We start from the raw sequence: 26,221 nt of genomic DNA on the forward strand, positions 1-26,221 counted from the left end.
GATGACATTGTAGCCTTCTAGCAGGTTTATTGTACCCATCTACCATTAAGGATGCAGTGTACATGCAAATATATTTACTAATAAGACCTGTCCTGTACATATTCTAGATACCTCAAATTGAACTGGACCTATTCATGTCTGACATTAAAATGCACTGTATACTTTACTGGACTGTTTATTGGTTCTTAAATGGGAAAATATACTCAGCCACAAGATGGCGTTATGAGACAAACTGGCTTTTTCCCCCCAAATAATGTGATTTTATTAAATACACAGGAACACAGGACAAGGCAGCTGACACTGATGCCACAGAGAGAGAGAGAACTAGCTGAGGAAGTGGAACATTTGCTGCCCATTTGCATCACAACTACTTCCTGTGAGGTCATGTTGGGTCACCTCTATCTAGAGAAGATAAAGAAAAAACTGTTAACCATACATGGCAGATCATTACACAACCTTACCAGCTCTAAGCCTCTTAATTTGTATCTGGTTCTGTGTTCATATGCAGGTTTGTATCATATACAGTGAAAGCGGACAGACACTCACCATCAGTGGTTTGTTTTACACTATTCATAAACATCCTTCTTTTCTGCAATGTAATGTACAATATCCTCTGGTGACATCAGCTTCTCAGCCTCTGCATCAGGGATCTCAAATCCTGCAAATAACAAGTATTTGTTGAACAGTGATTTGTCTCTAATCCTAGGACACCTTTTGAGAGTAGTTTCATGCATATGTGTAGAGAACACACACAGGCATCTTTAAAGAGGCAATGCAAACTTGTAAAATGCCCCCAGAACTTTGGTATACCTTTATAACACTAAGCAGTTCTTCCATATAAATATTCTCAATCTCATTGCATGCTCTATTGTCATTTGTCTATTACCTCTTATTATTTTTATTTGTTTTTATGACACCTAACATTTACAAATGAAACTTAGCATGCGCTTGGAAGAAGGGCTGATGTGCTGGCTAACACTCACCAAACTCGTCCTCCATGGCCATGATGATCTCTACCTGGTCCAAGCTGTCCAGCCCCAGGTCCTTCATGAAGTGGGACGATGTCTGGAGCTGAGCCACATGGCAGAGGGGCAAGAGGATCATTATACAATGCCTTACCAATTAGCTAGGTTAACATTCCCCATTTTCAATCACATATAGGCTATATGGCTTCATTTGTATAGGTGCATCGTGATGCAAGTGATTATGGGCTACTTCAGTCCATTATCACAGCAGCCAACACATGCCCAGCCAGCATGACAGTTCCATAGTATAGACCCCGTATTGCTGCTGGGGCAGCTACTTTACCTTCTCGGGGTTGATCTTGTCGTACAGTTTTAGGACGTACATGACCCTGTCTTTGATGGTCTCCAGGGTGAGAGGGGGCAGGTCGCCATACTGTCGGCACAACACGCCCACATTGCTCGAGATCTAAGGAAAAATAGAGGAAGGGATACAGGGAGGTGGAGAGGTTCAGTTGCATAGAGAGCCATAACACTGCAGCGGTCATCTGAGGACGGAATCGAATGGTCAAGGCGGGTAGTCTGTCTGTCACTGCATGACGACAAGCCTAAATTCAGTCTAGTTAGCGAAATAGACGATTAACTGACTAAATAGGGACTTCCTGCTAAAATGTTTAATTCAAACCAGCTATTTATATAGATGCATTGAAACATCTCCCGGCAAATAAACAAAGTTCAGTAGCTATATATGCAGTTTAGAACACAGTCACGCCTTATATCAGACTTGGCTAGCTAGCTAACCATACTATGAGTCCTCAAGTCGTAGAAGGCTACGACATTGATATAAAAAATGTGCAGATAGCGGTAAGTACATTTAAGACCTAACCTTTTCTAAAGATCTGCAGTTGTCTGGAATGAAAGCTGTGATAGCGATTCAGCATGCTATTCATGAAAGACGCAGGTAGGTCACAGTGCGATCCACTACCGCTAGGCCAGGGGGGCGAGTAGTTCAATGTTATTCAAGAGTTACCCGTGTCTGTTCAATCCACCGCGTTCGCTGGCAGTTGGAAATAAAAGAGTATGGTCGGTGGTTCGCGAGGACCGGGGCAGCAATCACTCTCACAGCAACACCACCCGATGAAAGCCTCGCCGAAGGCCGGGTAAGCGAGCGGACACACTGCGCTAGGACACGGGACGCCATGACTGATTTCAGCGTACTCCCAGCGTGCAAGGCGATCAAGTGCTTCTTCTTGTCACTGAGTTTGCGCAGGATAACCTAAATTGACCCTTGCTTACAACACCTTTAACACGTTCCAATTCAACATAAATGCGTAAATTAGGTTATATCTGCAATTGTAACAATGTGGTTGAACTATTCTCACAGAACTATCACATGAAGAAATATAGAAATATGTCTAAAACGTTATCATGTATTTAGTACAGAACAAGACCAGAGTAAACGATTGCACTTGAGATCTGTGTTTTATATTAATAGAGATATTGGTACAATACGACAATATTTTGACGTTTATTGTAAATAAATTGCTTTGTGACATCTGAACTTTATGGTAAAAGGAAATATGGAATAAATGTATCTGTTGTTAACACACGTTTGCTGTTTCTACAATCATCTTGTGAGGTCTTAAAGCCCCGATTCGGAAGAAGGGAGCGGTTGAGCAGACTGACAGTAGTGCAAAACAGACAGAGAAGACAAGAAGAAAAACTAAGCTTTATATACCACATACATTTTACAGACATGGAATTGTGCGAGATACTGTACAACAAAGCAGAGTATATTGAAACTGTAAGCTTGCTCGTTTAATTTGCCAGATAGCTTGTTATTTATTTGTCAATGGAACCTGTTAGCCAAATCATGCTAGCTACAACGTACAGTAGCGGTATGGTCGTTAGCTTAACTAGCTTGGAAGGCATATTGGGTGGCTAAAGAGTTCGCTACAGATAAGCACAGCTGAGCTCGTTAGTTTGTAGCCAACAAGCAAGCATGACAAGGTAATGTACAAGATGATGATTACCGACGATCTAACTCATGAGTCATGTTGTTTTCGGCCCCATAGGCCTCTGGTAACAAAGTGAGCAGACAGTCTGTACTATGTGGGAGTCAGAACATCGTCCTCAACGGAAAAGTGAGTAGAGCTCGGTTTTATACTTAATTCAATTTAAATTATGCTGCAATGGGATTTATAGTCCCATGTAATGGTAATAGTAGTTTCTCTTAATATATATTCTTTTCATGGATGCATTTTTGTCTGACGGTCCTCCTTTCCAGACGATTGTGATGAACGACTGCATCATACGGGGAGATCTGGCCAATGTCAGAGTTGGTAGACATTGTGTTGTCAAGAGCCGGAGTGTCATTCGACCGCCTTTTAAGAAGTTTAGCAAAGGGTGAGTGCCCTGCTCTCAGACCTCACCTCAGACATATATTCTGCAGACTGATATTACTGGCAGGGTAGAAGCAGGATTGGCTTGTATTGTCAAGATATGCTATCAGACTTGGCTGTGTCTCTATCTCTTCTTATCCTCCCATCTTTCTCTCTTGTCAGGGTGGCTTTCTTCCCCCTGCACATTGGCGACCATGTTTTCATAGAAGAGGACTGTGTGGTTAACGCTGCACAGATAGGCTCCTATGTCCATATCGGCAAGAACTGTGTCATAGTGAGTGCCATAAAACACACAAACACTCACACACACTTTCATTCTTCCTTTCCCTATGCTAGGGGGCATGGATAATCACATGGTGTTATAATGCACTACAAGAACTTACTTTGTGATTTTACAATGAGGATAGTGTGGTACCCAAACCAGCCCATATTATCGTCAGTAATGCCCCTGCTTCAGTTAATAGAGAGATTGATCCTGTTATATTGCAGGGTCGACGCTGTGTGCTGAAGGACTGCTGTAAAATCCTGGACAACACAGTACTGCCCCCTGAGACAGTGGTGCCTCCTTTTACTGTGTTCTCTGGCTGCCCAGGTACAGAATATCCTGTAGTCTTCACAGCCAGTGAGATGAGAAAGAACAAGCATGTTACATGTGTTTGTATCCTCTAGTCTAATATCATTGTGATGGAATGTTGTCAAATTCATCTAACTTCAGCCGTGCTGCTATTTTTGCCCAGGGTTGTTCTCAGGGGAGCTACCAGAATGTACGCAGGATTTGATGATCGATGTGACCAAGAGCTACTACCAGAAGTTCCTCCCCCTCAGCCAGATCTAGTCCTGCCCTTCAGCCCAACCACAACCTTCCCCTGACTTAGGCTGCATCTCAATAATTAGTCATTGGCTTCTTGGACTTTGCTTCCTTCTTCATCACGGTCCCCCAGTTTCTTCTGGCCCTCTGGAATGTGAGGCCTTAATTAGAACCTCATGAAGAATATGGAATGTTTCACCAAAGGCCTGAGGGGTTTCTTGAACTGTAGGTCATGTGATGCAAGGAAAGAAGAAAAGAACAACTCACGACTGTTGATGGGATCAGTTTGAGGAGCAGCCTTGTGTCCTTGTACTTCCCTTTCTGTTTATGAAAGGAGATGAGGGTAGGAGGCCTTTGAGAAGTGTTGGAACCCAGCCTCAGAGGACCAAAAAGCAGAAGTGTTCAATGGAAAGACATGAAAGCGGCCTCAATAATACTTTTTGTTTACTTGTTTTATTTCTCAATATTTTTTGTTGACTTGTTTTTTTCTTCTCACCACCAGAGCACACAGTCCTTGTTTTTCCTTTCCTACTTGGCATGACTTCAGCTGCAATTTTTTGTTGTTGAAACTGTACTGGTCATATAGCATCACTTGTCAGATTCCTGTGTGTTTGTGTGACTGCCACAAAAACACAAGCCTCACCTTAAAAGACTAAGGCCAGAGAGTACTTTAATTACTTTACTCTCAGATGCTATCTTGCTATTTTGGACAGAATTGAGATGAATACACATAAAATAATGTTGCCTCTGTACTACAGAATTATTTAATGAAGTATATGGTTTATTTCATTGACAATTGATGTATAGTTTTAATAGCACTAGTTATAAAACTAACCAGTTATGTGTCAATGTTGTCATGTTTCCTGTGCTGTATTAAGTCCTACAACACTTCATACAGACAAGTTCTTTATGCTGTCCAGCATAGTTCTCTCTATGCAGAGGATACATGTCTTCATCTTAATAGCAGATGAACAAAAATAATATGGATTTCCAGTCACTACAATATTGCTACTGTAGTGGCACCAAGTGGACTTCAATAGTATTTCAACTTCACATACAGACCCCCCCAAACATATTTGGGATACCTTGAGAAATAACAACCAAACACATGAACATGTTATTTAATGAAACATAGTACATCAATTGCAATTCAATGGTTTTCTTTTATTCCTTTTACAACGTGAACCACATATCATACCAACACCTAAATGTTAAGTATATAGATTAGCCATTTATTACTTTAAACAAATAATATAAGTATCAAGAAACAGTTGGTAATAGTGTTGGCTCAAGAGAGATGTGGCATGAGTCTGCATACTTGAGGCTGTCTACTTTAAAAGGATATAAAGACCATTCATTGGTTTAGTGACAGATGAACTGACATTGTCTTATGAACGTAACCGATTGAAATGTCATGTACAGAACCAACACAATTCCCACTCCATGTGTTATGAGGGTCCGCTCTACTCAAAACATTTCTACCTGCACTTTCAGGAGCTCCATCCACAGGTTAGCCAGCCAATCATAGCTTTCCACATACAAGATACATCTCAATAATGCATTTTCCCTATACAACACAGTGAACATCCCAACATCCAAACTTTGACACGAGTGTGTGAAGGCTGTGCACACCAACAAGTGCGCTAGTATGGACATTGGGACACTGCCTCTGAAAGAACAGGTCTGATTTATACTTTCTAGGGCTAATGCTCTCCCATGGGTGAGAGACAAAGGTGTTTGTGCACAGTGAAGTATAACTGGGACCCAATGGAAGAATAACTTGCATGAGTTAGGTGTGAAAGCTAAGTGCAAAATCATTATTGCAACTCTCATTATATTATCACACAATCACATAAAACAGCAGCTGCATCAAATAAGACTAGGAAGAAGGGTGAAGTCTGCAACAGTCAGGTATTATTTAAGCTGTGGCAACAACAGAAACTAATTTTTTCCTTTAGAAAAGAAAAAGCCAGGTGAAAAAAAAGCTCGTCAAAAATGTCAACTTCTGCACGTTGGCCGAAACAACCTGAAACTGAACACTGGTATGTGGTGACTGAACTAAACTGAAGTTACTGTTGATGCAGTTAGCAGATAAAAGGTCTATTTCAAACATCAATAGCCTGCTATTGGTAATATGGGCTATCATACCCACAGCAATATGACTGGATACAGGAGGCAGAGGAAGCCACAGAGATATGCTCCTAGAGAGATCTCACTGTCTTGACTGACAGACATGTCCACTGAGTAGAATGGGTAACAGAAGAACATTTGTCAGAGCACAGAATGGGTCTCCAACAGTGTTCCAACATTTGGCAAACATTATTGAATTCACAGAGTCAGAGACATTGCGATGGCCCTCATTTCCTTTATAAGGGGATGGGTGAGGATGGGACTATTTGGGGGAGGGAGGGTAATAGAAGTGTTGAGGATCAAGTGGCTTTTATTTCAAGCAACACAGTGCCTTGTTCTCCACCTGGAAGGCTGTGTTTCCAAACATCTTCAATGGCTCCCTTTCCTCCTCTCATTTCCTTGCCTTCTTCCCTTACTGACCACTGATGATTGAAAGAATTGTGTTGAAATGTTCCATATAGATATATATATGTTGCTCTGATACTCAACAGTGCTCTCGTTTTGGATTAGGCACGCCAATGAGGGGAAATAAGCAAGACAAGGAGACAAGGGAAGAAAGTCATCACTAAACGAAACGCCTCCCATCAGCACAGATCCCCTCCGTAGCCAGCCGTCCATCTTCAGCCCCGGCGACCAGGCTCCAAGCTAGGTAATCAGATCATCCGGTTGCGTTTATGGGTGGGGGAGTCCGTGATGACATCATTGCACTGAGCAGAGTTGCGTTTCCTGGCCCCCCCCCCTGCAGAGGCGGAGCCCGAGTCCAGGTGCAGGGCCATCTCCTCAGAGATGAAAGTGTTCAGGTCGACATCGTGGAGGCCGTTACGCCTGCGGCCCACCAGACCTGATCCTGTACCACCTCCTCCGCCACTCACGTGGGTGGGAGACCCAGGGGCCCCAGAGCGCACGCTAATACTAGCCATGGCCCCGCTCAGACCTAGCATGGGGTGAGGCAGGGATGAAATGAACAGACACAATGGGGAGACAGAGGAGAAGAAGACAAAGAAATGGTCAAACTCATTTTGTTGTTCTTCCAAAAATACTAAAAGAGCTCAACCTTTAACCCTTGTGTTATCTTCGGGTCATTCTGACCCATAAGTCATTGTGACCCACCGTCGTATTGCGACAACTTTACCGCATACAAAAACAAAGTGAAGCATTTTCTTTTAACCGTGGGCTGTCTCAGACCCCCCACATTGCAAAGGTTAAAAGAAAATTATTTTTATTTGTTTTTGTATTGGGTAAAATTGGGTAAACACAACGATGGTTCGTTATGAACCTTTGGGTCATGTGACCCGAAGGCAGCACGAGGGTTAAAACATTTGAGCAGTTTCTACATTCAGATTATTTTTTTGCAGATATCAAGTAGGTCTACTTTATTATTTTACTCCAGCCCATAATCTGTAGCTAAAAATCCCAATCATGTACACATTGAATTGTGAACTACAAAGAAGCGTAAAATAAATTGGCCAAGAAATGGAGAGTTGAACTAAATGAAAGGCGACACCAAACATCTGACACGGTAATTGAATTGCTAAAAAGTTGTAACATCTGCAAATTCAAAAACAGAGCACAGAAATAGCCTGTGACATTTGGGAAGTATGGTATTCACAGACACATGGTCAACTAACAAAGCTCAGAGACCCCCTTCCTCCAACATGACCAAGTCTACTGGCTTGTTCTGCTGATACAAGTGTGTAAGAGCCCCATGAACACACACACACACACGTCATTTCTTACATGCTCAATACGTTCCAATTTATGGCAAAACAAAACCACGCTGTGGTATTGTATCTGACACTACTGCGTGTAGGTATCTACATAACATCTCATTTACCGTGCAGAGCTATGGCCTCTCTGAATGGCTGGAGGTCCGTCTCCACGGAGGAGCCCGTCTCAGCAGGGGGGGCCCGGTTGGGTGATACCACAGTCAGTCTGGGGTTGGCCCTGGAACTCCGGGGCGGTGGAGCTTTTCCACATAAGAAGCTAATGAGGTCCTCTCTGCGGATGGTTCTCCTTCTCTTTTTTACCCAGGCCAGCACGTCCTTATTACGTCTCTGGTGGCCGATCTGTATGCCCAAGTCATAGCTCCTCTGGTGGGCCTCAACACTCTCTGTTACCAGGAATATAGGGGACAGTGATTACTATTAACCCTCGTGCTGTCTTCGGGTCACATGACCCAAAGGTTCATAACGAACCATCGTTGTGTTTACCCAATACAAAAATAAATACAAATAATTTTCTTTTAACCTTTGCAATGTGGGGGGGTCAGAGACAGAAGAAGACAAGAAAATGCTCCACTTTGTTTTTGTATGCGGTAAAGTTGTCGCAATACGACTGTGGGTCACAATGACTGATGGGTCAGAATGACCCGAAGATAACACAAGAGTTAACTGACCAAATAGCATTTCTGAAACTGAAGCAGCAGTCAAAAAAGAATTATGACAATGAATAAACAAAAAATACCACACCAGAACTAATAGGCAGAATTTGTTTTGATTATACAAGTTAACAAGGCCTTGTTTGAGACTGATTAAATGCATATAAACAATAACATTAAGACTAGTAGTTTTGTCCTGTTAAAAGAACATGTGTAACTGACAGGCAGCTGACGGATCTATAGGCTGCCTCCTCATTTCCAGAGGGTGCCAGCCAGCCTTGCTGAAAAGCTGGAGAAGGCTGAATATCCAGGTGACAAAGAGGCTCTCTACCATTTACTGTTTTTGTTAGAATGTCCAAATAAAAATAACAAATGTCTGTGTTTAAAAGCAAAAGGGCTCCAGGGTTCTCATATTCTATTGGTGTGATAGCCAATGTGAGATGAGAATGAGTTATCAATACCTTTGTACAGGTTCGTGACTGTTGTTGCAGCATTCTGGAATGGCACCCAAAGAGAGAGACCTTGTTGATGACATACTCGGTCTGGGGAGAAAATGACCAGAATCAGCATTTTTCTAAAATATCATCTCATTAGTGTAAACGTTTACCTAATAAGAACTTCTTACTAGCTTAATCGGTTGAAGTGGTAAGACTACTGTTTCCGAGCCATAAGGATTGCTAGCTTCGTGATTACAGTGTAGACATTTCATTCGCCATTTTGTCTTGCAACTAGAGTTGCAGACAGGCTTTGAAATAAAAATAACTGAACCAGTGCTAGATGGCCAACTCGACAGTTTGGAAGCACGCTACTAAAACTGTCCTTTCAGCAAGAAAGTTACAATCCCGAGTTGGAAGCCATTAAAAACTTTGGATCAATATGATTTATAGTTTAACACTGACCAATCAATGTTGTATTGCTAACAATCTAACCAATAATAGAATATTCGCCATTTTGTCCTGATTTTCGGTAGCTACAGTACCTTGCTAGAGCTAGTTAGCCAGCTACACAGAGGCTAGCCAAATCTAAAGCCATTTCAAATAGATATGCTAGTACAGAGCCTTGTATATAGCCACTAGTTTCTAATCTATTCGCGTCTACTTACATTGCCAATCCAAGCCAAAAATGTATAATCTAGCACGCCAGTAAAGCTGTCTTGCTAGTCATTACTACGGTCCCAGCAAACCTGACAGTGACAGACTAAGCCGAAGCTGTCAAAAGGAATGTCGCGTAGCAATGATTGTTGTTTCCTTCGCCATTTTGTTTCTACTAGACTAGCTAAACGTTAATACAACTACATTTAGCCAACAACAAGATTAGTTATTGCATCACAGTTGTTCATTAAAAGAGCCTCAAGTCTTTCTGGGCTTTTTCATTTACCCATTGATCCAACACTACAACAATACTTGGTATAATATTAGCTAGCTAGCTAGCTAGCAGTGTTAGCTCAAACTTAAGCAAGAACTTTAGCTACAGTAGCTCCAGCTAGTTAGCAAATTTCACAACAACATTCAGGCTAGCTCGCTGAGCTTACGTTAGCTAGCCTAGCATTAGCCTAGCTAAGCAACTAGTCAGCAGCAGTATGCTACTACTAGCTTGGCTAACGCTAGCTCGTTATGCTAGCAAGTCAGCAGAGAGCCACTCAGCGAACTAGCTACGTTGTTGCTACCACTGCGTTTTGTTAGTTCGCCAACAAGGGCTGTTTTGTAGTAACCACCATCGAACCTTTGTATAGCTGTGCTACCGCAGTGGCAGAATTCTGGAAGAGATGCCACAATTTATCTTGGTCGTTATCGGCCTCCTCCTCGTTTAACTCTCTTTGCTCCGCTTCAGCCAAACACTGCCGCTCCCATTTTGAGAACCAATGCTCGGGTCCGTGTTCCTGAATCTCCGACTCTCCGTCTTCCTTCTTCTCCTCCATTTACTTAACACTGAAAGTTTAGGAGATCACAGCTTTAGTACACTAATGAATACTTTACTTGAAAAAGCGATGAACTATCCGTTTGTAACTTCATTAATGTTATTGTTTGATTGATGTCTTTTTAAACAACGTTGGCAGCACCACCACCCTTTTGGAAAGGCTGTAATATTTTTTGAAGAGCTTCGACGTTGGTTTATATATAGCGCATACTACCGTGATGCTCTTTACAGCCCGCCTTCTTACCTACTGCTTAACAGGGATTGGCTGGATTGGCATTGCAGCGATGTTTTGGTGTTTAAACTGGACGTTTCAGTGGACTAAAGAAACATCTGTTAATGAAATGACAAAGGAACCTCCACGAAAATTCCGTGCCCTGTAGCTCACAAGTTTGTATGAAACGTGTGTTATGTTTCTGTGTAACGTTGGTAGCCTACATAGGTCAACTGCACACATACAATGCTAAATTATACTAAATATGCATAGTGTCTATTTAAAATAATCAAATACTTTATAGTAATTTATATGTGGTCGTTTTATTATGGTTCAAATACTAAAGTAAAGCGAAGGAAATCAAACACAATTCCTATTTCAACCCAAGAACAGCCAACTTCTGCCCTTTCGAGACTGGCCTTGCACTCTCGAAGACGCAACTAGGCCTACATAAATGAGCATTGGAACACATTGGCAAACTTTAATTGTTTAAATCAAGTATAGGCTACCATTTCAAAATATGCAGTTACTTTGTTCGAATTTTAATCAAATAAAAGCAATAGGTGGGCTCAAAAATAAATGGATATAAAACATATGCAGAATCCAAATATGGGTGACTTCACTCTTAGCACGTTTCTTCACTAGATGGCATCCTTTTCCATGAAACGTTGTGTGTAATCGTGATGGCTAGTGCAGAAAAACATACACACTTGGGTAAGGGTCAACGATCAAATCTGTCTTGCGCTGTAAACGTTAAAGAATAATAAATAAATCATTCAGATTAATACATTTTAAAATATATATAATTTTACCATGAGTGTGAACAGTGCTGTGTGGCCGTCATACATCGGCCATGTAGAGACATTTTAATATTCAGCCATTTTAAAGTGTAGAATCGACTTAAATGTCGATCAAATCTCTTCATGTTGTGATTGTAAATTACCAAGATGTAGGCTGAAGACGATGTAAATGGAACAGGCCACTTATTTGTGTGTGCGTCCTGTTGCTCAATCCTAATGTAAACTAAACTGACATGGAATAATAATATCATAACGTATACCACCCACGAATAGTGTAATTGTTGACTTTAAAAGTTATAATCAATGAAATAGACTACACAGACAATCAGCAAACCAGCTCGAAGCGAGTGTTTGGATCTCCATGCGGATGTGACATTTCAGAGAAGAGCGCGACCGCCATTTTGAGTTTTTACCTCAACTCAACATCACAAACTGAGGAGCGGGTGAGAGGCACTGGCTGTGACCGGGCAAATTTATACATAGACGAGACGTTAGAAATGCGACAAGGTTTAAAATATTGTTGCCTATATCGATAAGGTGGTTTGATGTGGAAAAGTCGATATCGGACTGTGGCATCTCTACCTCCGTAAACTTCTAAATTAGTGCGATTCCAAATTAGAAGCGTGTTTGAATGGATAGCTTTTTTCTCCGCTCTCCTCCAGACGAGGGACAATCGGAGGAACACACGGACTGGGAATATTGTAGGGAAAGTTGTTAAGTGAGTCGTTAGCAAATGATACTTTCTTTTCCCTGTAGTACTAAATCCGTTATTTGTCTGCCCAGTGTCAGGTGGCTATAAACGGACTATTTGTTTCTCCGGCTGCAGGTTGTATGTGAGTTGTCTTTCTCACCTCGCCTATAACCCCACTCCTGGGGTAAAGCCGGATTGATTTAATTCAACGGGCCTCCTTTTTTGAGCCCTAGTCATCCACCACCGTCAGCGATTTGCACCCATCAAAGCGCCGAGATTGGGCGAATAGCGAGCAAATACGTCCGCGTTTCTCTGCCTGCTCCCCCACCGACCTCCCCTCCTCAATCCCCGGCGCTGACAGCAGAAAAGGCCGAGGTCGTTTTAGAACAGGCCCAGCCGCCTAGGCTCGACCTGTCTATCCCTCCTCCGCATCCTCAGACGCCTCAACAACTCAGAACCCGGCTCCCCACGGAACCGACTCCGGACAAGGTCGAGGGGAACAAAGATAACAGGCATCATCACATCACAACAGTTGCCAACATGAACCATCATCACCACACTCAGCAACAGCAGCAGAAAGCCGGCGAGCAACAGCTTAGCGAACCCGAGGATATGGAAATGGAAGGTAAGAGGCCTGAGATGGACACAGAAAATACAAGTAAAATGTTAAACGGTAGGTGCCCGGGCAAGATCAGTGCATTCAACTTAACAGTAAACATGAAGGCCTGTCATAGCCAGCTAAGTAACATTAGCTGTAGATTTGCTGATGTTGCGTCCATTGCATTGCAGCAAATTGAGTCTTGCGTGTTGCTGCTGACCTCGTTTACCAAGCGCAATTTGTTAGCTAGCTAACAAGCTAATGATACTCTTTCAACAAAGGAAACGTAAAAGACAAAGTTCACTAACCGTAATGGTTACACGTGTTTCTTACACTAACTACTTAACACGAACGTTAATCTAGAAGTGTTGTTAGCGTTAGCTTCGTATATATTAGCTAGCTAGACCAGTTAAAATAGCTAACTGGCTAGCACATCAGACGTTGTATGGCGTCGTTGTCTTTGCTGTGTTGCTAACATTGATTGTCGTAATGGGGTAGTTTGTGAGCTAGCTACCGTGAACTGGTTGACGCGTCACAGAATCTTTAGTTAGCTGAAAACAGGCTTACATCACAGTTAGCTAGGTAATCATGTTAGTAATTCCTAGTGGGGTGCAATTCTTTTGACATTCATCCATTAGCCCGATAGCCAATCTAAGTGTTGTATCATTATTGACCACTTCAATAACAAACATCGCCAGGCAGCATGCAAGTGGCTAGTTTAGCTAAGTTACGCTAGCAAGGTTTCATCGTTAACGTAGCAAATTACGATCAAAAGAACTGCAGATCGATTATACAGCCAGATAAAGTTTTGGGTGCACCGTTATTGTTGCTATGCCCATTCAAATTGGAATATTAAGCCTTGTTTATGTTGAAAGTACAGCTATAAACAATAGCTTAGTGTTGTCACGCCTACTACTAGCCAGTTAGCCTGCGCATGTAATTTAACAATGGCAATTACGGACACATTGCCAAGAGGTAGCTAAATTATTTGATTTCAAATGTACGTTAGCGCGTAGTTTGATTATAGGGTATGTCGACAGTTAGATGTTACAGTAGCTCGCTTAAATAATATTTTTAAGATACAATATCAGCAGTTGTCATTAGCAACGAACTTTCTCATTGCCACTAACGGGCCTGAACTGTTAGCTACTGCGCTAGCAGCAGTTTCGCTACATAGCTACAAAGCTAATACAGAGGGGGTGTGTGGCGACAAGATGGTGGATTGTATTTCGCAACTATCAATTCTATTTTGCGGCCCGGCTTTTTGGTTTGTTTACGTTTTTAATCATAGCTAGGTAGATAAATGACTGCTTTGTTTTACCTCACGCTCAATTAAACTTGTCGTTGCATCGCTAGCTAGTCAAGGAGAGCCATGCATGGATATTGGCTATTTTAATTTATATACCTAGCTAGCCAACAAGCTAGCTTGATGCGTCAGCCTGATTTGCCAAATGTCGAAGTGAGTCATTAAAATATAAATAACGTTTCTGACAAACCATCCATCACACACGATGCTTTTAACTATTTTAGTAAGTACACAGGCATCGAGAAATTGAAGTTGGTTAATTGTAACGCTTAGTAACTAGGGACAACGCATTCGTTTGTCCCAGTCTCAGGTTGGCTTTTTGCTAATGTCGAGCAGCAAAAATCCTGGCAGGGTTGATGTTGGCTGCTGCGGCAAGGCCCGCATGTGGGGCTCGCATTGAAACGGCGCGGGGATTTGCTGCTTCATTGTATGAAGAAACAACGCGCGTGGAGCTCGCCATTTTTAATGATCTGCATTTGTTAGTCAATTCAGATATCAGCATCTGCAAAACATCTTTTGATAAGCAGCATTTCCTAGTTTAATGTAGTTACAAATAATAATTGGTAACTAGCTACCAGTTTCCGTGCTTTAAAGCGTTAATCCCAGTGTGAATCTGTTCACTCAGCAAACCCAGCAGATGCGCTTTGGTCACAGAATCTAATGCAACAGCACCTTGCAATTGTTAGTTATTGAAACTACATCAGTCCCACTCTATCGCAAACCATTCTTGATTACCAAGCCTTTGTGCTGCCTTCGGGTCACATGACCCAAAGGTTCATAACGAACCACCGTTGTGTTTACCCAATTTTACCCAATACAAAAACAAATAAAAAGAATTTTCTTTTAACCTTCACAATGTGGGGGGTCTGAGACAGCCCGATGGTTAAAAGAAAATGCTTCACTTTGTTTTTGTATGCAGTAAAGTTGTCGTAATACGACGGTGGGTAACAATGACTGATGGGTCAGAATGACCCGAAGAGAACACAAGGGTTAAGCAGGATCTACATCTGCCCTATTTTATCTGGCCCACTATCACTGCCCCGTGTCCCCTCTATTTGAAGCTGACTGCTTTAAAGCTGATGATGTACTTTTGCAACGGCTCTGATGATACAGGCCCAGCAGATTTTCTGATCCAGAGCTCCAGGTCTTGTAGACTTGATGTCATGAAATTATGAATGGGTTCAAGTTGTTGTCCTTGTATGTTTACCCTGAGTATTTGTTAGATTAAATAAAAGTTTTTTCTTTCTTTTTTCTAAAAGGTTACCATGCATGTATTCAATTATGTTACCCATATATGAGTGAGATGCACAGATTGGATGCTCTATATTATGTATTGTCATCAGTGGGACATCTGTTTTGAATGATGTATGTTTAATTGTTCCACTTATTGTTTGGTAGTATGGGTGTGGGGACTGAATGTTAATTTTAGGCCTGTATCTGGTTATTTGCTGGGGGCGGTATAGGAAGTCGTTTTTTATGTGATTGACACACGTCCTTAGTAGCTTGTAATCCACTTGGCAAAATGAGGTCAGTCTCCTGAGCGTGGCTCACTGACTCAGTGCATGGAGCCAGCCAACATCAGCTCTCTGGCACATCCTGGGAATACTAAGACACACAGGCATTCTCAAGTACACACAGACACACTTGGGCTCAAACACAAACAATTATTTGCCAGCCAGGATAATTATATCCCTGTTACCTTTATTTTCAAGATTTAAACTGCAGCAGTCAGACTGCTTTTTCTCTCGTTCTTGATGTTTGCTCCACAGTAGGTTTAGTTTTTTTTCCGTTCTATTGTGTTTATAGATGAAAATGCAAGAAGCGGTTAGTGTCAAGCTCACAATTTAATTCTGGATTATTTTCCTAATTATCCTGTCATTGTAGCACTATCATACAAAGTCGTCCCCACACACCTCAGCTGTAAAGCTGTTTAAACCTACATCATTTCCACCCTGCCACGTATATAGTAAAACATAACAATGTTTGTTAATGGGCTGGATCTGCTGGTGCTTTCAGCTGGGGACACCGATGACCCTCCGAGAATCCCAGCTAACCCAGTCATTAACGGGAACGTGGCCATGGCAGACGGCCATAACAACACAGAGGAAGACATGGAAGATGGTGAGGACTCGCGTTTCCACCCACACACAGATCCACGTACACACGCACACACAAGCTGGTGAAACAAAACGTCATGAGTGCCAACAACAGATCTGCACAGACCCCCCCCCTCCCCTCAGAGAGGTGACCCCCCTAGCCTCTGCGTCTGTGCCCCCTGCAGACACCAGCTGGCGGTCAGAGGCCACGTTCCGCTACGTGGTGGAGCGTTTCAGCCGCCTCAGCGAGTCTGTCCTCAGCCCGTCCTGCTTCGTGAGGAACCTGCCCTGGAAGATCATGGTCATGCCGCGCTTCTACCCGGACAGGCCCCACCAGAAGAGCGTGGGCTTCTTCCTGCAGTGCAACGCCGAGTCTGACTCCACGTAAGCACCTGACCGACACAGCACACTTCAGAGTACACCCCAGGAAACCGAAGCTAGGCACCCACACTGAAGTGTTTTTTGTGTGTGTGCTACCCTCCCCAGGTCATGGTCCTGTCACGCACAGGCGATGCTGAAGATCATCAACTACAAAGACGACGAGAAGTCCTTCAGCCGCAGGATAAGCCACCTGTTCTTCCACAAGGAAAACGACTGGGGCTTCTCCAACTTTATGTCTTGGAGTGTGAGTTGCCTCGCCTGCCCAGGGGGGTGGGAGGGAGGAGGAAAACATGAGGGATAAGGTGGACGGGGCAGTGAGAGAAGAACCTGTGGGGAGAATGAAGCCGATGTTGTGAGGGATGTGTGCCGTTTGTAACGTTGCGTGAATGTCTTACCTGTTTCCAGGACGTGACTGATCCAGAGAGAGGGTTCGTAGAGGATGACAAGGTCTCCTTTGAAGTCTACGTACAGGCGGATGCTCCTCATGGAGTGGCGTAAGTCTCTCTGTCTCTGTGTATCTCTCTCTCTCTCTGTAACTAGGTTGTAGCTAACCTTCGTTTCCCTGCTTGTGTGTGTGCAGCTGGGACTCTAAGAAACACACAGGCTACGTGGGTCTGAAAAACCAGGGAGCCACCTGCTACATGAACAGCCTCCTGCAGACCCTCTTCTTCACCAACCAGCTACGGCGGGTCAGTCAGCCACGCAACACTGAGGCGGCCATTGCAGTTTTGATTCATCCATTTTTTTTGTTGTTTATTTATTTATTTTTTTAAATCATTCGCAGATTAGTTTATGAAGATTTTTTGTTTCTGTCTCAGGCGGTGTACATGATGCCCACAGAGGGTGACGACTCATCCAAAAGCGTCCCCTTGGCACTGCAGCGGGTCTTCTATGAGCTGCAGCACAGCGACAAGCCCGTGGGCACCAAGAAACTCACCAAGTCCTTTGGGTGGGTAGCAGAGCCCGTGGCAGGAGGTCCATGCATGGCCATGATACGTTTTTTTTAAAATAAAAGATGGTTCGCACTGACTTTAACATGTTGTAACGTTAACTATAAGTGGTAGTGCTCGTTGGCGCTAGCAGTAAACGAGAGAAGAGCTATCAGTGGCAGTGCCCTTAAGTGTTAGCATAGTGCTATAGAGCTGTAAGTGATTGCGCTCCTTAGTGCTAGCATAGAGCCGTAAGTGATGGGGCACTATAGCTTTATGCTATCAATAGCGGTTCTCAAGTGCTGGAATAGTGTTGTGGAGTCTTATCAGTGGCAGTGCCCCTGAATGGTACCCGTGGTGCTATGGAGTGACGATCTGTGTCGCTGGCACCATGCTCCAGATCCATTATTTCTGGCAGCGTAGAGCAGCACTGCTGCCGTCAGAGGCCCAGCCTAAGACGTGTCCTCAAAACCCTTGGCTGTGACATTGACAGAAACTAGCAGTGGTTTGAAACCGTCTTGCTCCTTTTCCAGGTGGGAGACCTTAGACAGCTTCATGCAGCACGACGTCCAGGAGCTGTGCAGAGTGGTGAGTGTCTCCTACTGTTACACTCCACCATCTGACTGCTTCCTCGGCAGTCTGTAAGTGTGTGTGTGTGTGTTCCAGCTGCTGGACAATGTCGAGAACAAAATGAAAGGCACCTGTGTTGAGGGAACCATCCCCAAACTCTTCAGAGGAAAGATGGTGGTAAGTTGACCCGACTGTTTAAAAAAGGAAATCAACAAACCTCAATCATCTGCCCCCCCCCCCCTCTCCCACTCTTGTCTGTCGTCTCAACTTAAGTGTGTTGTCCTCTCTGCAGTCCTATATCCAGTGCAAGCACGTAGACTACCGGTCAGAGCGGATAGAGGACTACTACGACATCCAGCTCAGTATAAAAGGAAAAAAGAACAGTGAGTATCTCCCGCTAGCCTGTTGTGACACGTGGACCCCCCTCGTCCTCGTCGTCAGCCGCAGCTGATGTTTAGGAGGAGTGTTGCCGTACGTCGTATAACACCCCTCTTCCTGTGCAGTCTTTGAGTCCTTCAAGGACTACGTGGCCGTGGAGCAGCTGGATGGAGACAACAAGTACGACGCAGGAGAGCACGGCCTGCAGGAGGCGGAGAAGGGGGTCAAGTTCCTCACCTTCCCCCCCATCCTGCACCTGCAGCTCATGAGGTTCATGTACGACCCTCAGACAGACCAAAACATCAAGATCAACGACAGGTAACCACACACACACACACACTTGGCCGTGTGACTCCTGAGTTGTGTGTGTGTGTGCGTGCAGCATTGTGTGGTTGCCGTCAGAGTGAGGGTCCAGACCTCTGAGTTGAGTGGCGTTTGAGCAGCCTACTGTGATGACACGGTGACTGTGTGGAGAGCCTCCTCGTTCACCGCTTTTAACTGTGACTCATCTGAGCTGCGTGCCCCCAGTCACCTGGCACCACACACACACACACACGCACGCACTTAGGATGAATGTGCATGTTTGGAAAGGCGGTGAGCAGACATTATCATTCTGTTTGAGAGGGCTTGACGGGTCACCTCTCTCCTGCTGTTTATAACTCTCTTGTTCCCCTGAGAAATGAGTTCATTTGAACAGCGCCTGAATAGATTCCTAAATCAGACACCCTGCCTCCCTCTACCCTTCACCGTGTTCCTCTGTACTGTCTCCAATCTTCCTCCTCTCTCTTTCATCCCTTTCTCCCTCCTTTCTTTCGCCCCTACCCTTCTGTCTCTCGAACCCTCACGCTCACCCCCCTTGCTCTCCCTCTGCTCCCCAGGTTTGAGTTCCCAGAACAGTTGCCTCTGGATGAGTTCCTCCAGAAGCCCGACTCCAAGGACCCGGCCAACTACATCCTCCACGCGGTCCTGGTCCACAGCGGGGACAACCACGGGGGCCACTATGTCGTCTATCTCAACCCCAAGGGAGACGGCAAAGTCAGTGTCAAGGAGCCAATAGTAAGAACACCTTTAGAAAAAAAAAGAAGAAAAAAATGTTTTACTTGTACTTCTTTCTACTCTCTGGGAGGGGGGTGGGGAGGGGAATGTTCTTGATGCTGCTGGAATTGTCCGAATGGTCATGGAGCCACCGGCCTGTTATTGTTAGTAAATGTGGGGGAGGGGGAGCGGGGGGGTAGAGCAATGTTTGGGAATGCATGGCATCTGTAAATGTTCGTCGGTAATGGGATGATGGCGGTTGCAATGTCATTGCTGTTGGGGGGGGATTATCAGAAGGGTTGAGTCAGTGATTTGAATATAAAACTACTATTAAAGGCTGTTATCGTCCCTGTTGCAAACCGCCCCTGTCACTTTAACGCTACAATAAGGGAAAAAGCGTTTTGGAAATACTGCTGTTTAGTTTGTGAAGTAAACATCCTGTCCTATGATTCAGACTGATGTAAGTGCTGCTGAATGAATGTACCCAAACAGTAGTATTAAGTGCTCTGTGCCTCTCTCTCTCTGTCTCTATCTCTCCCCCTCTCCCTCCCCTCAGTGGTGCAAGTTTGACGACGACGTTGTGTCGCGGTGCACCAAAGAGGAGGCCATCGAACACAACTACGGTGGCCATGACGACGACCTCTCTGTCCGGCACTGCACTAACGCCTACATGCTGGTGTACATCCGCGAGTCCAAACTCAGTGAGTCCGCCTCCGACGTACCGTCGTGTACTATCGGTCCAACCCCGCTGAACTTGTACTGTCGTACATCTGCCAAGACTCTCACCTCTCACTGGCTTACTGAATCCAACACACCAGAATCAAATGAACAGTCTGATCAGGCTTGTGCGGAGCCTGGTCACGACCCGTTCAATTGAATCTGATGGGTTGGAGCAATGGAAAACGTACATGACAGTGGGCCCTGTGGACCAGGGTTGAAGACCGCTGCCTTACAGCATCTGGAAGATTTGTACAGGAGCAGTCGATGCGTGACCCACTCGTGTTTGTGTGTGTAGTTGATGGTCCGTGGCCTCTCTCTTACCCGCTGTCTGTCTCTCCCCCCCCCCCCCCCCCAGGCGAGGTGCTGCTGCCGGTCACAGACGTGGACATCCCCCAGCAGCTGGTGGAGCGCCTGCAGGAGGAGAAGAGGGTGGAGGCCCAGAAGAGGAAGGAGAGGCAGGAGGCCCATCTCTACATGCAGGTCCAGGTAGGGAACATGGCCGGGGCTCCACCTCCGTCCCAGCCCCCCTGACGGAGCTCTGGACGTAGGCCACGAAACCGGCCGGCACCGTCCGCCGCCGAGGACACATCGGCAGGTCGCATTCCACGTAATCGGCTTTCTGTTCCTCACTTCCTGTTTCCCCCGCCCCGTGGCGTCAGATGGTGACGGAGGACCAGTTCTGTGGTCACCAGGGAAACGACATGTATGACGAGGAGAAGGTGAAGTACACGGTGTTCAAGGTCCTCAAGTCCTCCACGCTCGCAGAGTTCGTCCAGAACCTCTCCCAGACCATGGTGAGTGTGTGTGGGTGTCTTATTTTCCAGCCATCAGTAAAACCCAGCTCATCTTTTCCTCCTCTCCTCCCCAACAACATGGAAACAGTGTCTGTCCTGCTCTTGCCTCATAGTGGTATTAGGTGTGTGTGTGTACACGGGTCTGTGAATGTATACTAGTAGAGTGGCTCTCAACCTTGTGGAGACATTTCCAACCTTCAGTCACGTCATTTGGCTTGACAAAGGAACTTCTTTCCAAAACAATAAGTAGAGTAATACTTGTTCCAATATTTGAGTCAGCTGTAGGGACGTGAGCCTGGTTCGAAATGAGGCTGTTGGTGTGTGTTTTGTTTGTGTGGGTTCATTTGTCCAAGGAGGTCAAACACAGCCTGAGTCTTGTCTCTAGAGCGTGTGTATGTGGCGTAGACTGTGTGTGTGTGTGTACCAATCTTGTGTGTGTTATTGATGTGCTGCAGGGTTTCCCACAGGACCAGATGAGGCTGTGGCCCATGCAGGCCCGGAGCAACGGGACCAAGCGGCCCGCCATGCTGGACTACGAGGCCGACTGCAACAAGTCTGTGAGTACCACACTGTGTGTGTGTGTGAGACTGTGTGGAGCGTATGGGGAATAAAGGACTGCAAACCTCAGAGAGACCGTTTTAATTGTCCTTGTGTTTGTCCAGATGATCGACTTGAGCGACAACGAGAACCCCTGGACCATCTTCCTGGAGACGGTCGACCCGGAGATGGCTGCCAGCGGGGCCACGTTACCCAAGTTCGACAAAGACCGTGAGTTTCCCCTCCACTGGCCACAGGCCAAGTTTGTTTAACATTCCAGGAACTGGCATACATGTATACACCGAACAAGTCCATTCATAAACAACTATATTATTACCAGGGTCCTCTGAGGCTCCTGTAGAGAACGTACAGGTCATGTGATGAAATCCTGTGGATGCTGTTCTTGAGGACTGATCACTCAGCTTGGTGTGTTGATAGTGCTCTCTCTCTCCCTCTCTCTCCCTCTTTCCTTACAGATGATGTCATGTTGTTCTTGAAGATGTACGACCCAAAAACCAGAAGCTTAAATTATTGTGGACATATCTACACACCTATATCCTGTAAAATACGTAAGTCCAACCATGCAGCGCGTCCTGGGTGGCACCGTGATCGTGCGTGTTGGCCCCGCCCACAGGAAGTCCAAATGAGTTCCCCCTCCCGAATACCTCGTCATTGTTCTGCCGTCCACGGTTGGTGTCGCCAGTGTTGCTGTTGCGGCTGTGTCGTTGCTGACTGTTGTGTGCCCCCCAGGAGACTTGCTGCCAGTCATGTTTGAGAGAGCAGGCTTCCAGCAGGAGACTAGCCTTATCCTCTATGAGGAAGTTAAGCCCAACCTGACTGAGCGGATACAGGACTATGACGTGTCTCTGGACAAGGCTCTGGACGAGCTCATGGACGGAGACATCATCGTGTTCCAAAAGTAAGTGTGTGTGTGTGTGGACGCGCATGTAAAATCAGTTGCTGTAATGCAGATGTCTGGATTGGCAACTCATCGCACAGTAGATTAAGCCTCTCAATCTGTCTTCTCCCTCCTCTTTTGGTTTTCACTCTGTCACTCATTTTACGGTTCATATTCACACTCAATCCCTCCTTCCCTCCTCCAGGGATGACCCAGAGAATGACGCCAGTGAGCTGCCCACAGCCAAGGACTACTTCAGAGACCTCTACCACCGGGTGGACGTCATCTTCTGTGACAAGACCATCCACAACGACCCCGGCTTCGTGGTCACGCTCTCCAACCGCATGAACTACTTCCAGGTCAGTCAGGAAGAGGAAGCTCCGGGTAGCGCCCCTCGCTAGCCGCCGCGCAGGTAGCGCTAACCGTGTTCGTGTCTCTTCTGTGGCAGGTGGCGAAGACGGTGGCCCAGAGGCTGAACACGGACCCCATGCTCCTCCAGTTCTTCAAGTCCCAGGGGTAGGGGTGCCCGTCTCTCTCTGTCGCACGTTCCTCCCGAGCTCCGTGTGGCGGCACGCGCCCAGAAAGGTGGCGTGGCGAGGTTGTGTAACCTGTCCCCCTCTCCGTTCTCTCCTCACCGCCTCTCCCTCTGTCCACCCCCGCCCTCCCTCCTCGGAAACCGCCTGCTCCTCTTGGCCTCCCCTCCGTCTCCCCCCTCTCCCCCTCTCTCTTGGGCAGGTACAGGGACGGGCCGGGCAACCCTCTCAGACACAACTACGAAGGCACTCTCAGAGACCTGCTGCAGTTCTTCAAACCCAGGCAGCCCAAGAAACTGTACTACCAGCAGGTGGGGCTGTGTGTGGTTGGAAGGGATGGATGGATGTAAACCGAGTACTTGACATGGGAGGCTGAGTGGATCTTTTGTTGCGGAATATCTCGCTATTGTCTAGGGAGCTCGCGCTTTGTGTTTGTGGGAGAGAGACCAGGAGAATCAGAGAGGGTTGTTCTCGGAGACTGAGCTTGCCTTCCCCTTGCCTTCCCCCTCTTTTACACCTCCAGCTGAAAATGAAGATCACAGACTTTGAGAACAGGAGGAGCTTCAAGTCCATATGGCTCAACGGCCAGTTTAGAGAGGAGGTAACGCCCACATACACACGCACACAATTCTGCGTAGTGACCAGTGGAGGACGATGCGCGTTTTGGACCACAGCCAACTTTGTCTCCCTCCCCCATGCGTGTTCCAGGAGATCACACTCTACCCTGACAAGCACGGCTGTGTCCGAGACCTGCTGGAGGAATGTAAAAAAGCTGTGGAGCTCTCCGACAAAGGCTCAGAGAAGCTCCGGTAAGGACCCCACCCCTCCCCCATGGTGCAGGGATCCTGTTTGAATGAATGGTTTATAAGCTTCTAATGGAGCGCCTCTCTCCTCGCCCCCTCCTCCTCCTCTCTCCGTCCCCAGGCTGTTAGAAATAGTAAGCTATAAGATCATCGGCGTGCATCAGGAGGACGAGCTGCTCGAATGTTTATCTCCTGCTGCCAGCCGGACGTTCAGAATAGAGGTAAGACCCCCGTCCTGCTTTGGGTCCCCTCCAGTCCTTCTCCTCTCTCCCCCCGCCCCCTTTCTCTCCCTTCTCCTCCCCCCCCCCGACGCGCTGACCTCTCCTCTGCTGCTGTCTCCCTCATCTCCCCTCCCCCAGGAGATCCCTCTGGACCAGGTGGAGCTGGACAAGGACAACGAGATGCTGATCCCGGTCGCTCACTTCCACAAGGAGGTCTTCGGAACCTTCGGCATCCCCTTCCTGCTCAAGATCAGACAGGTGCGTCTTCCAGGGAGGCGGGGGAGGGGTGTGCGTGTTTAGTATCTCTGTGTGTGTGTGTGTCATGTTGTCCTGTGGTGCGTTCCTTAGGGGGAGCCGTTCAGGGAGGTGATGAGGAGGATCCAGAGCATGCTCGACATCCAGGAGAAGGAATTTGAGAAGGTTAGCACTCCACCAACTCATCCACCCCACCCAACTCAGTCCCACATCCCAGCAGTGTTAACAGCTGCTGCTTTCTCTCTCCGCCAGTTCAAGTTCGCCATTGTGATGATGGGTCGGCATCAGTACATCACTGAAGACGAGTACGAGGTCAACCTGAAAGACTTCGAGCCACAGCCAGGTAACACTGGCACACAGCTGACACCTTCGGCGCCGTCGAGTTTGTCCCCCCTGCTCAAGGTGTTTAATCTGTTACTCCGGTTCTAACCTGTGTGTCCTTCCCCCAGGTAACATGTCCCACCCTCGACCCTGGTTAGGGCTAGACCACTTCAACAAAGCTCCAAAGAGAGGTCGCTACACCTACCTGGAGAAGGCAATCAAGATCCACAACTAAACAGCCCACCAGCTCCTCCCTCTCTCCCCCCCCCCCCCTTCACCCTAACCCACCATAACCACAGACTGTAACCAACCCAGTGTGTGTGTGTGTGCGTGTCTGAGTGAGCGTGAGTGAGCGCGTGCGTGTGTGTGTTCACCACATTGCACACCCTTGCCGAATCTGGCTCCACAGGCACCATGTATTCAGTCGTCAGCAAAAGGATCGCCTGCTGACGAAGGCTACTCCCCCACCCTCACCTCCCTGCCCCCCACCCCACCCTTCCCACCACGGTGTTTTTCTTTTTTCCTTTTTTTGGAGGCTGTTGGGTTTTTTGGCTTCTCTAACTGTTGACTGCCTATTTTTTTTGGTCTGAAAGTGGAAATGAAATTGGATTTTAACAAAACCGGGCGGACGACACAGTATGTGAACTTCTAGACTTTCTTTTCCCCTTTTTTGGTTTTGTTTAAAAAAAAAAAAAGGTTGTTGTTACGGCAAAGAATTACTGCTGCGTCGTGAATGGGATGATGAATATGATGGTAGAGGCAATGGAGAGAGAGATTGCTGTTTGCAGGAAAAGGAACGAGCTTCCTTCTTTTACCAAGCCGTTTGCAGAGGCCTGAGGCTTGCTAGTTGCCCTGATGTGGTTGTTATAATATTTCCTGGTCCCCCTTTAGTGCAACTAGTCAACATTTCCACGTTTACACAATTCTTTCTCAATTAGTTTGGTTGGAGGAAAAAAAATCAGTTTTTGTCTTTTCTGCAAATCTTGTATAATAAAATAAAAATCCACAGCATCTGTTTAAAAATAAATTTAAAAAAAAAAAAAAATTGTCTGTACTTCATCTTGCACGTCGGCACTTAATATCAGAGGTTTTCCATTTCTCAGGAATGGTAAACGTAAACTGGTTGTAGTTTTGATCTGCTAACCTAACCAAGACCCCACCTTTTTGGGTTACTCTCCCTGTCATCCTTATCTTCTTTTTGTCGTTCCTCCCTCCCCTTCTCCCACCTCCCTTGGTCTGAGGGTTAGTGAAGCTGAATATGTCACCCCACAGAGCCTTGGAGGAGTTTAGCTATGCTTGTAGGGAGCTGCAGCCACTTAGCCCACTGGTTTGAGGATATATAGACAAAGCCAGCATTATTAAAACACTCAGCCCTTTTTTTTTTTCTTTTTTTTTAAAGCACAGAAGGAACGCTCCCCTTATAGCGCATAGTTGGCTTTGTAAAGACGGCATTTGAAATTGTATATTTAAAATATGAACATGTAAAATCTTAACACATTTTTGTTGGGTACAGAAAAGGCTGGGTGTTCATATTCCTTGTGTGTAGAT

The 26,221-nt window shown here is 45.8% G+C and overlaps 4 protein-coding genes across 6 annotated transcripts; 2 read left to right on the forward strand and 2 right to left on the reverse strand.

The window, feature by feature from the left end:
* Positions 1–157: 157 nt before the first annotated feature.
* Positions 158–2,224, reverse strand: ndufab1b (NADH:ubiquinone oxidoreductase subunit AB1b). The gene is made up of 5 exons (XM_062448219.1): positions 1,993–2,224; positions 1,309–1,431; positions 984–1,071; positions 547–658; positions 158–402 (listed from the first exon to the last, which is right to left on the reverse strand). The coding sequence occupies exons 1-4, from the start codon at positions 2,161–2,163 to the stop codon at positions 567–569; spliced, it is 474 nt and encodes a 157-aa protein (XP_062304203.1). The 5' UTR covers positions 2,164–2,224; the 3' UTR covers positions 158–402; positions 547–566.
* A 378-nt stretch (positions 2,225–2,602) lies between these two features.
* dctn5 (dynactin 5) lies at positions 2,603–5,026 on the forward strand. The gene is made up of 6 exons (XM_062448209.1): positions 2,603–2,766; positions 3,038–3,106; positions 3,250–3,368; positions 3,527–3,638; positions 3,854–3,956; positions 4,102–5,026. The coding sequence occupies exons 1-6, from the start codon at positions 2,719–2,721 to the stop codon at positions 4,197–4,199; spliced, it is 549 nt and encodes a 182-aa protein (XP_062304193.1). The 5' UTR covers positions 2,603–2,718; the 3' UTR covers positions 4,200–5,026.
* A 251-nt stretch (positions 5,027–5,277) lies between these two features.
* On the reverse strand, positions 5,278–10,774 carry hapstr1a (HUWE1 associated protein modifying stress responses a). The gene is made up of 4 exons (XM_062448197.1): positions 10,402–10,774; positions 9,141–9,221; positions 8,137–8,412; positions 5,278–7,236 (listed from the first exon to the last, which is right to left on the reverse strand). The coding sequence occupies exons 1-4, from the start codon at positions 10,595–10,597 to the stop codon at positions 6,956–6,958; spliced, it is 834 nt and encodes a 277-aa protein (XP_062304181.1). The 5' UTR covers positions 10,598–10,774; the 3' UTR covers positions 5,278–6,955.
* Positions 10,775–12,001: 1,227 nt separating this feature from the next.
* Positions 12,002–25,718, forward strand: usp7 (ubiquitin specific peptidase 7 (herpes virus-associated)). Of its 3 annotated transcripts, none has more exons than XM_062448569.1 (29): positions 12,002–12,923; positions 16,219–16,323; positions 16,484–16,682; positions 16,785–16,923; positions 17,085–17,173; positions 17,260–17,368; positions 17,498–17,628; positions 18,142–18,196; positions 18,275–18,355; positions 18,471–18,561; positions 18,682–18,874; positions 19,435–19,612; positions 20,148–20,292; positions 20,667–20,797; positions 20,971–21,105; positions 21,561–21,662; positions 21,768–21,873; positions 22,119–22,211; positions 22,393–22,561; positions 22,746–22,899; positions 22,989–23,056; positions 23,276–23,384; positions 23,597–23,674; positions 23,782–23,882; positions 23,998–24,097; positions 24,236–24,355; positions 24,446–24,517; positions 24,605–24,695; positions 24,802–25,718. In XM_062448569.1, the coding sequence occupies exons 1-29, from the start codon at positions 12,839–12,841 to the stop codon at positions 24,906–24,908; spliced, it is 3,336 nt and encodes a 1,111-aa protein (XP_062304553.1). In that variant the 5' UTR covers positions 12,002–12,838; the 3' UTR covers positions 24,909–25,718. The 3 variants fall into 3 exon arrangements, with proteins under 3 accessions (XP_062304553.1, XP_062304561.1, XP_062304571.1); XM_062448577.1 differs by having other exon boundaries at positions 23,282–23,384; XM_062448587.1 differs by lacking the exon at positions 12,002–12,923 and adding an exon at positions 14,243–14,355.
* The last annotated feature ends 503 nt before the right edge of the window (positions 25,719–26,221 follow it).

Source organism: Osmerus eperlanus, chromosome 2 (assembly GCF_963692335.1).
Source record: "Osmerus eperlanus chromosome 2, fOsmEpe2.1, whole genome shotgun sequence".
Lineage (NCBI taxonomy): Eukaryota > Metazoa > Chordata > Actinopteri > Osmeriformes > Osmeridae > Osmerus > Osmerus eperlanus.

Bases quoted from the DNA above. Each gene is read 5' to 3' on its own strand.
- ndufab1b (XM_062448219.1), bottom strand. From the start codon at position 2,163: ATGGCGTCCCGTGTCCTAGCGCAGTGTGTCCGCTCGCTTACCCGGCCT. The intron at 1,072-1,308 runs GTAAAGTAGCTG...CATGTGGCTCAG, and splicing joins ACAAGATCAACCCCGAGAAG to CTCCAGACATCGTCCCACTT. The intron at 659-983 runs GTGAGTGTTAGC...TGTTATTTGCAG, and splicing joins GGCCATGGAGGACGAGTTTG to GATTTGAGATCCCTGATGCA.
- dctn5 (XM_062448209.1), top strand. From the start codon at position 2,719: ATGGAATTGTGCGAGATACTGTACAACAAAGCAGAGTATATTGAAACT. The intron at 3,107-3,249 runs GTGAGTAGAGCT...CCTCCTTTCCAG, and splicing joins ACATCGTCCTCAACGGAAAA to ACGATTGTGATGAACGACTG. The intron at 3,639-3,853 runs GTGAGTGCCATA...GTTATATTGCAG, and splicing joins TCGGCAAGAACTGTGTCATA to GGTCGACGCTGTGTGCTGAA.
- usp7 (XM_062448569.1), top strand. From the start codon at position 12,839: ATGAACCATCATCACCACACTCAGCAACAGCAGCAGAAAGCCGGCGAG. The intron at 22,562-22,745 runs GTAAGTGTGTGT...TCCCTCCTCCAG, and splicing joins GACATCATCGTGTTCCAAAA to GGATGACCCAGAGAATGACG. The intron at 22,900-22,988 runs GTCAGTCAGGAA...CTTCTGTGGCAG, and splicing joins ACCGCATGAACTACTTCCAG to GTGGCGAAGACGGTGGCCCA.
- hapstr1a (XM_062448197.1), bottom strand. From the start codon at position 10,597: ATGGAGGAGAAGAAGGAAGACGGAGAGTCGGAGATTCAGGAACACGGA. The intron at 9,222-10,401 runs GTTCGATGGTGG...TTTTCTCCCCAG, and splicing joins GGTAGCACAGCTATACAAAG to ACCGAGTATGTCATCAACAA. The intron at 8,413-9,140 runs GTATTGATAACT...TCCTGGTAACAG, and splicing joins AGTCACGAACCTGTACAAAG to AGAGTGTTGAGGCCCACCAG.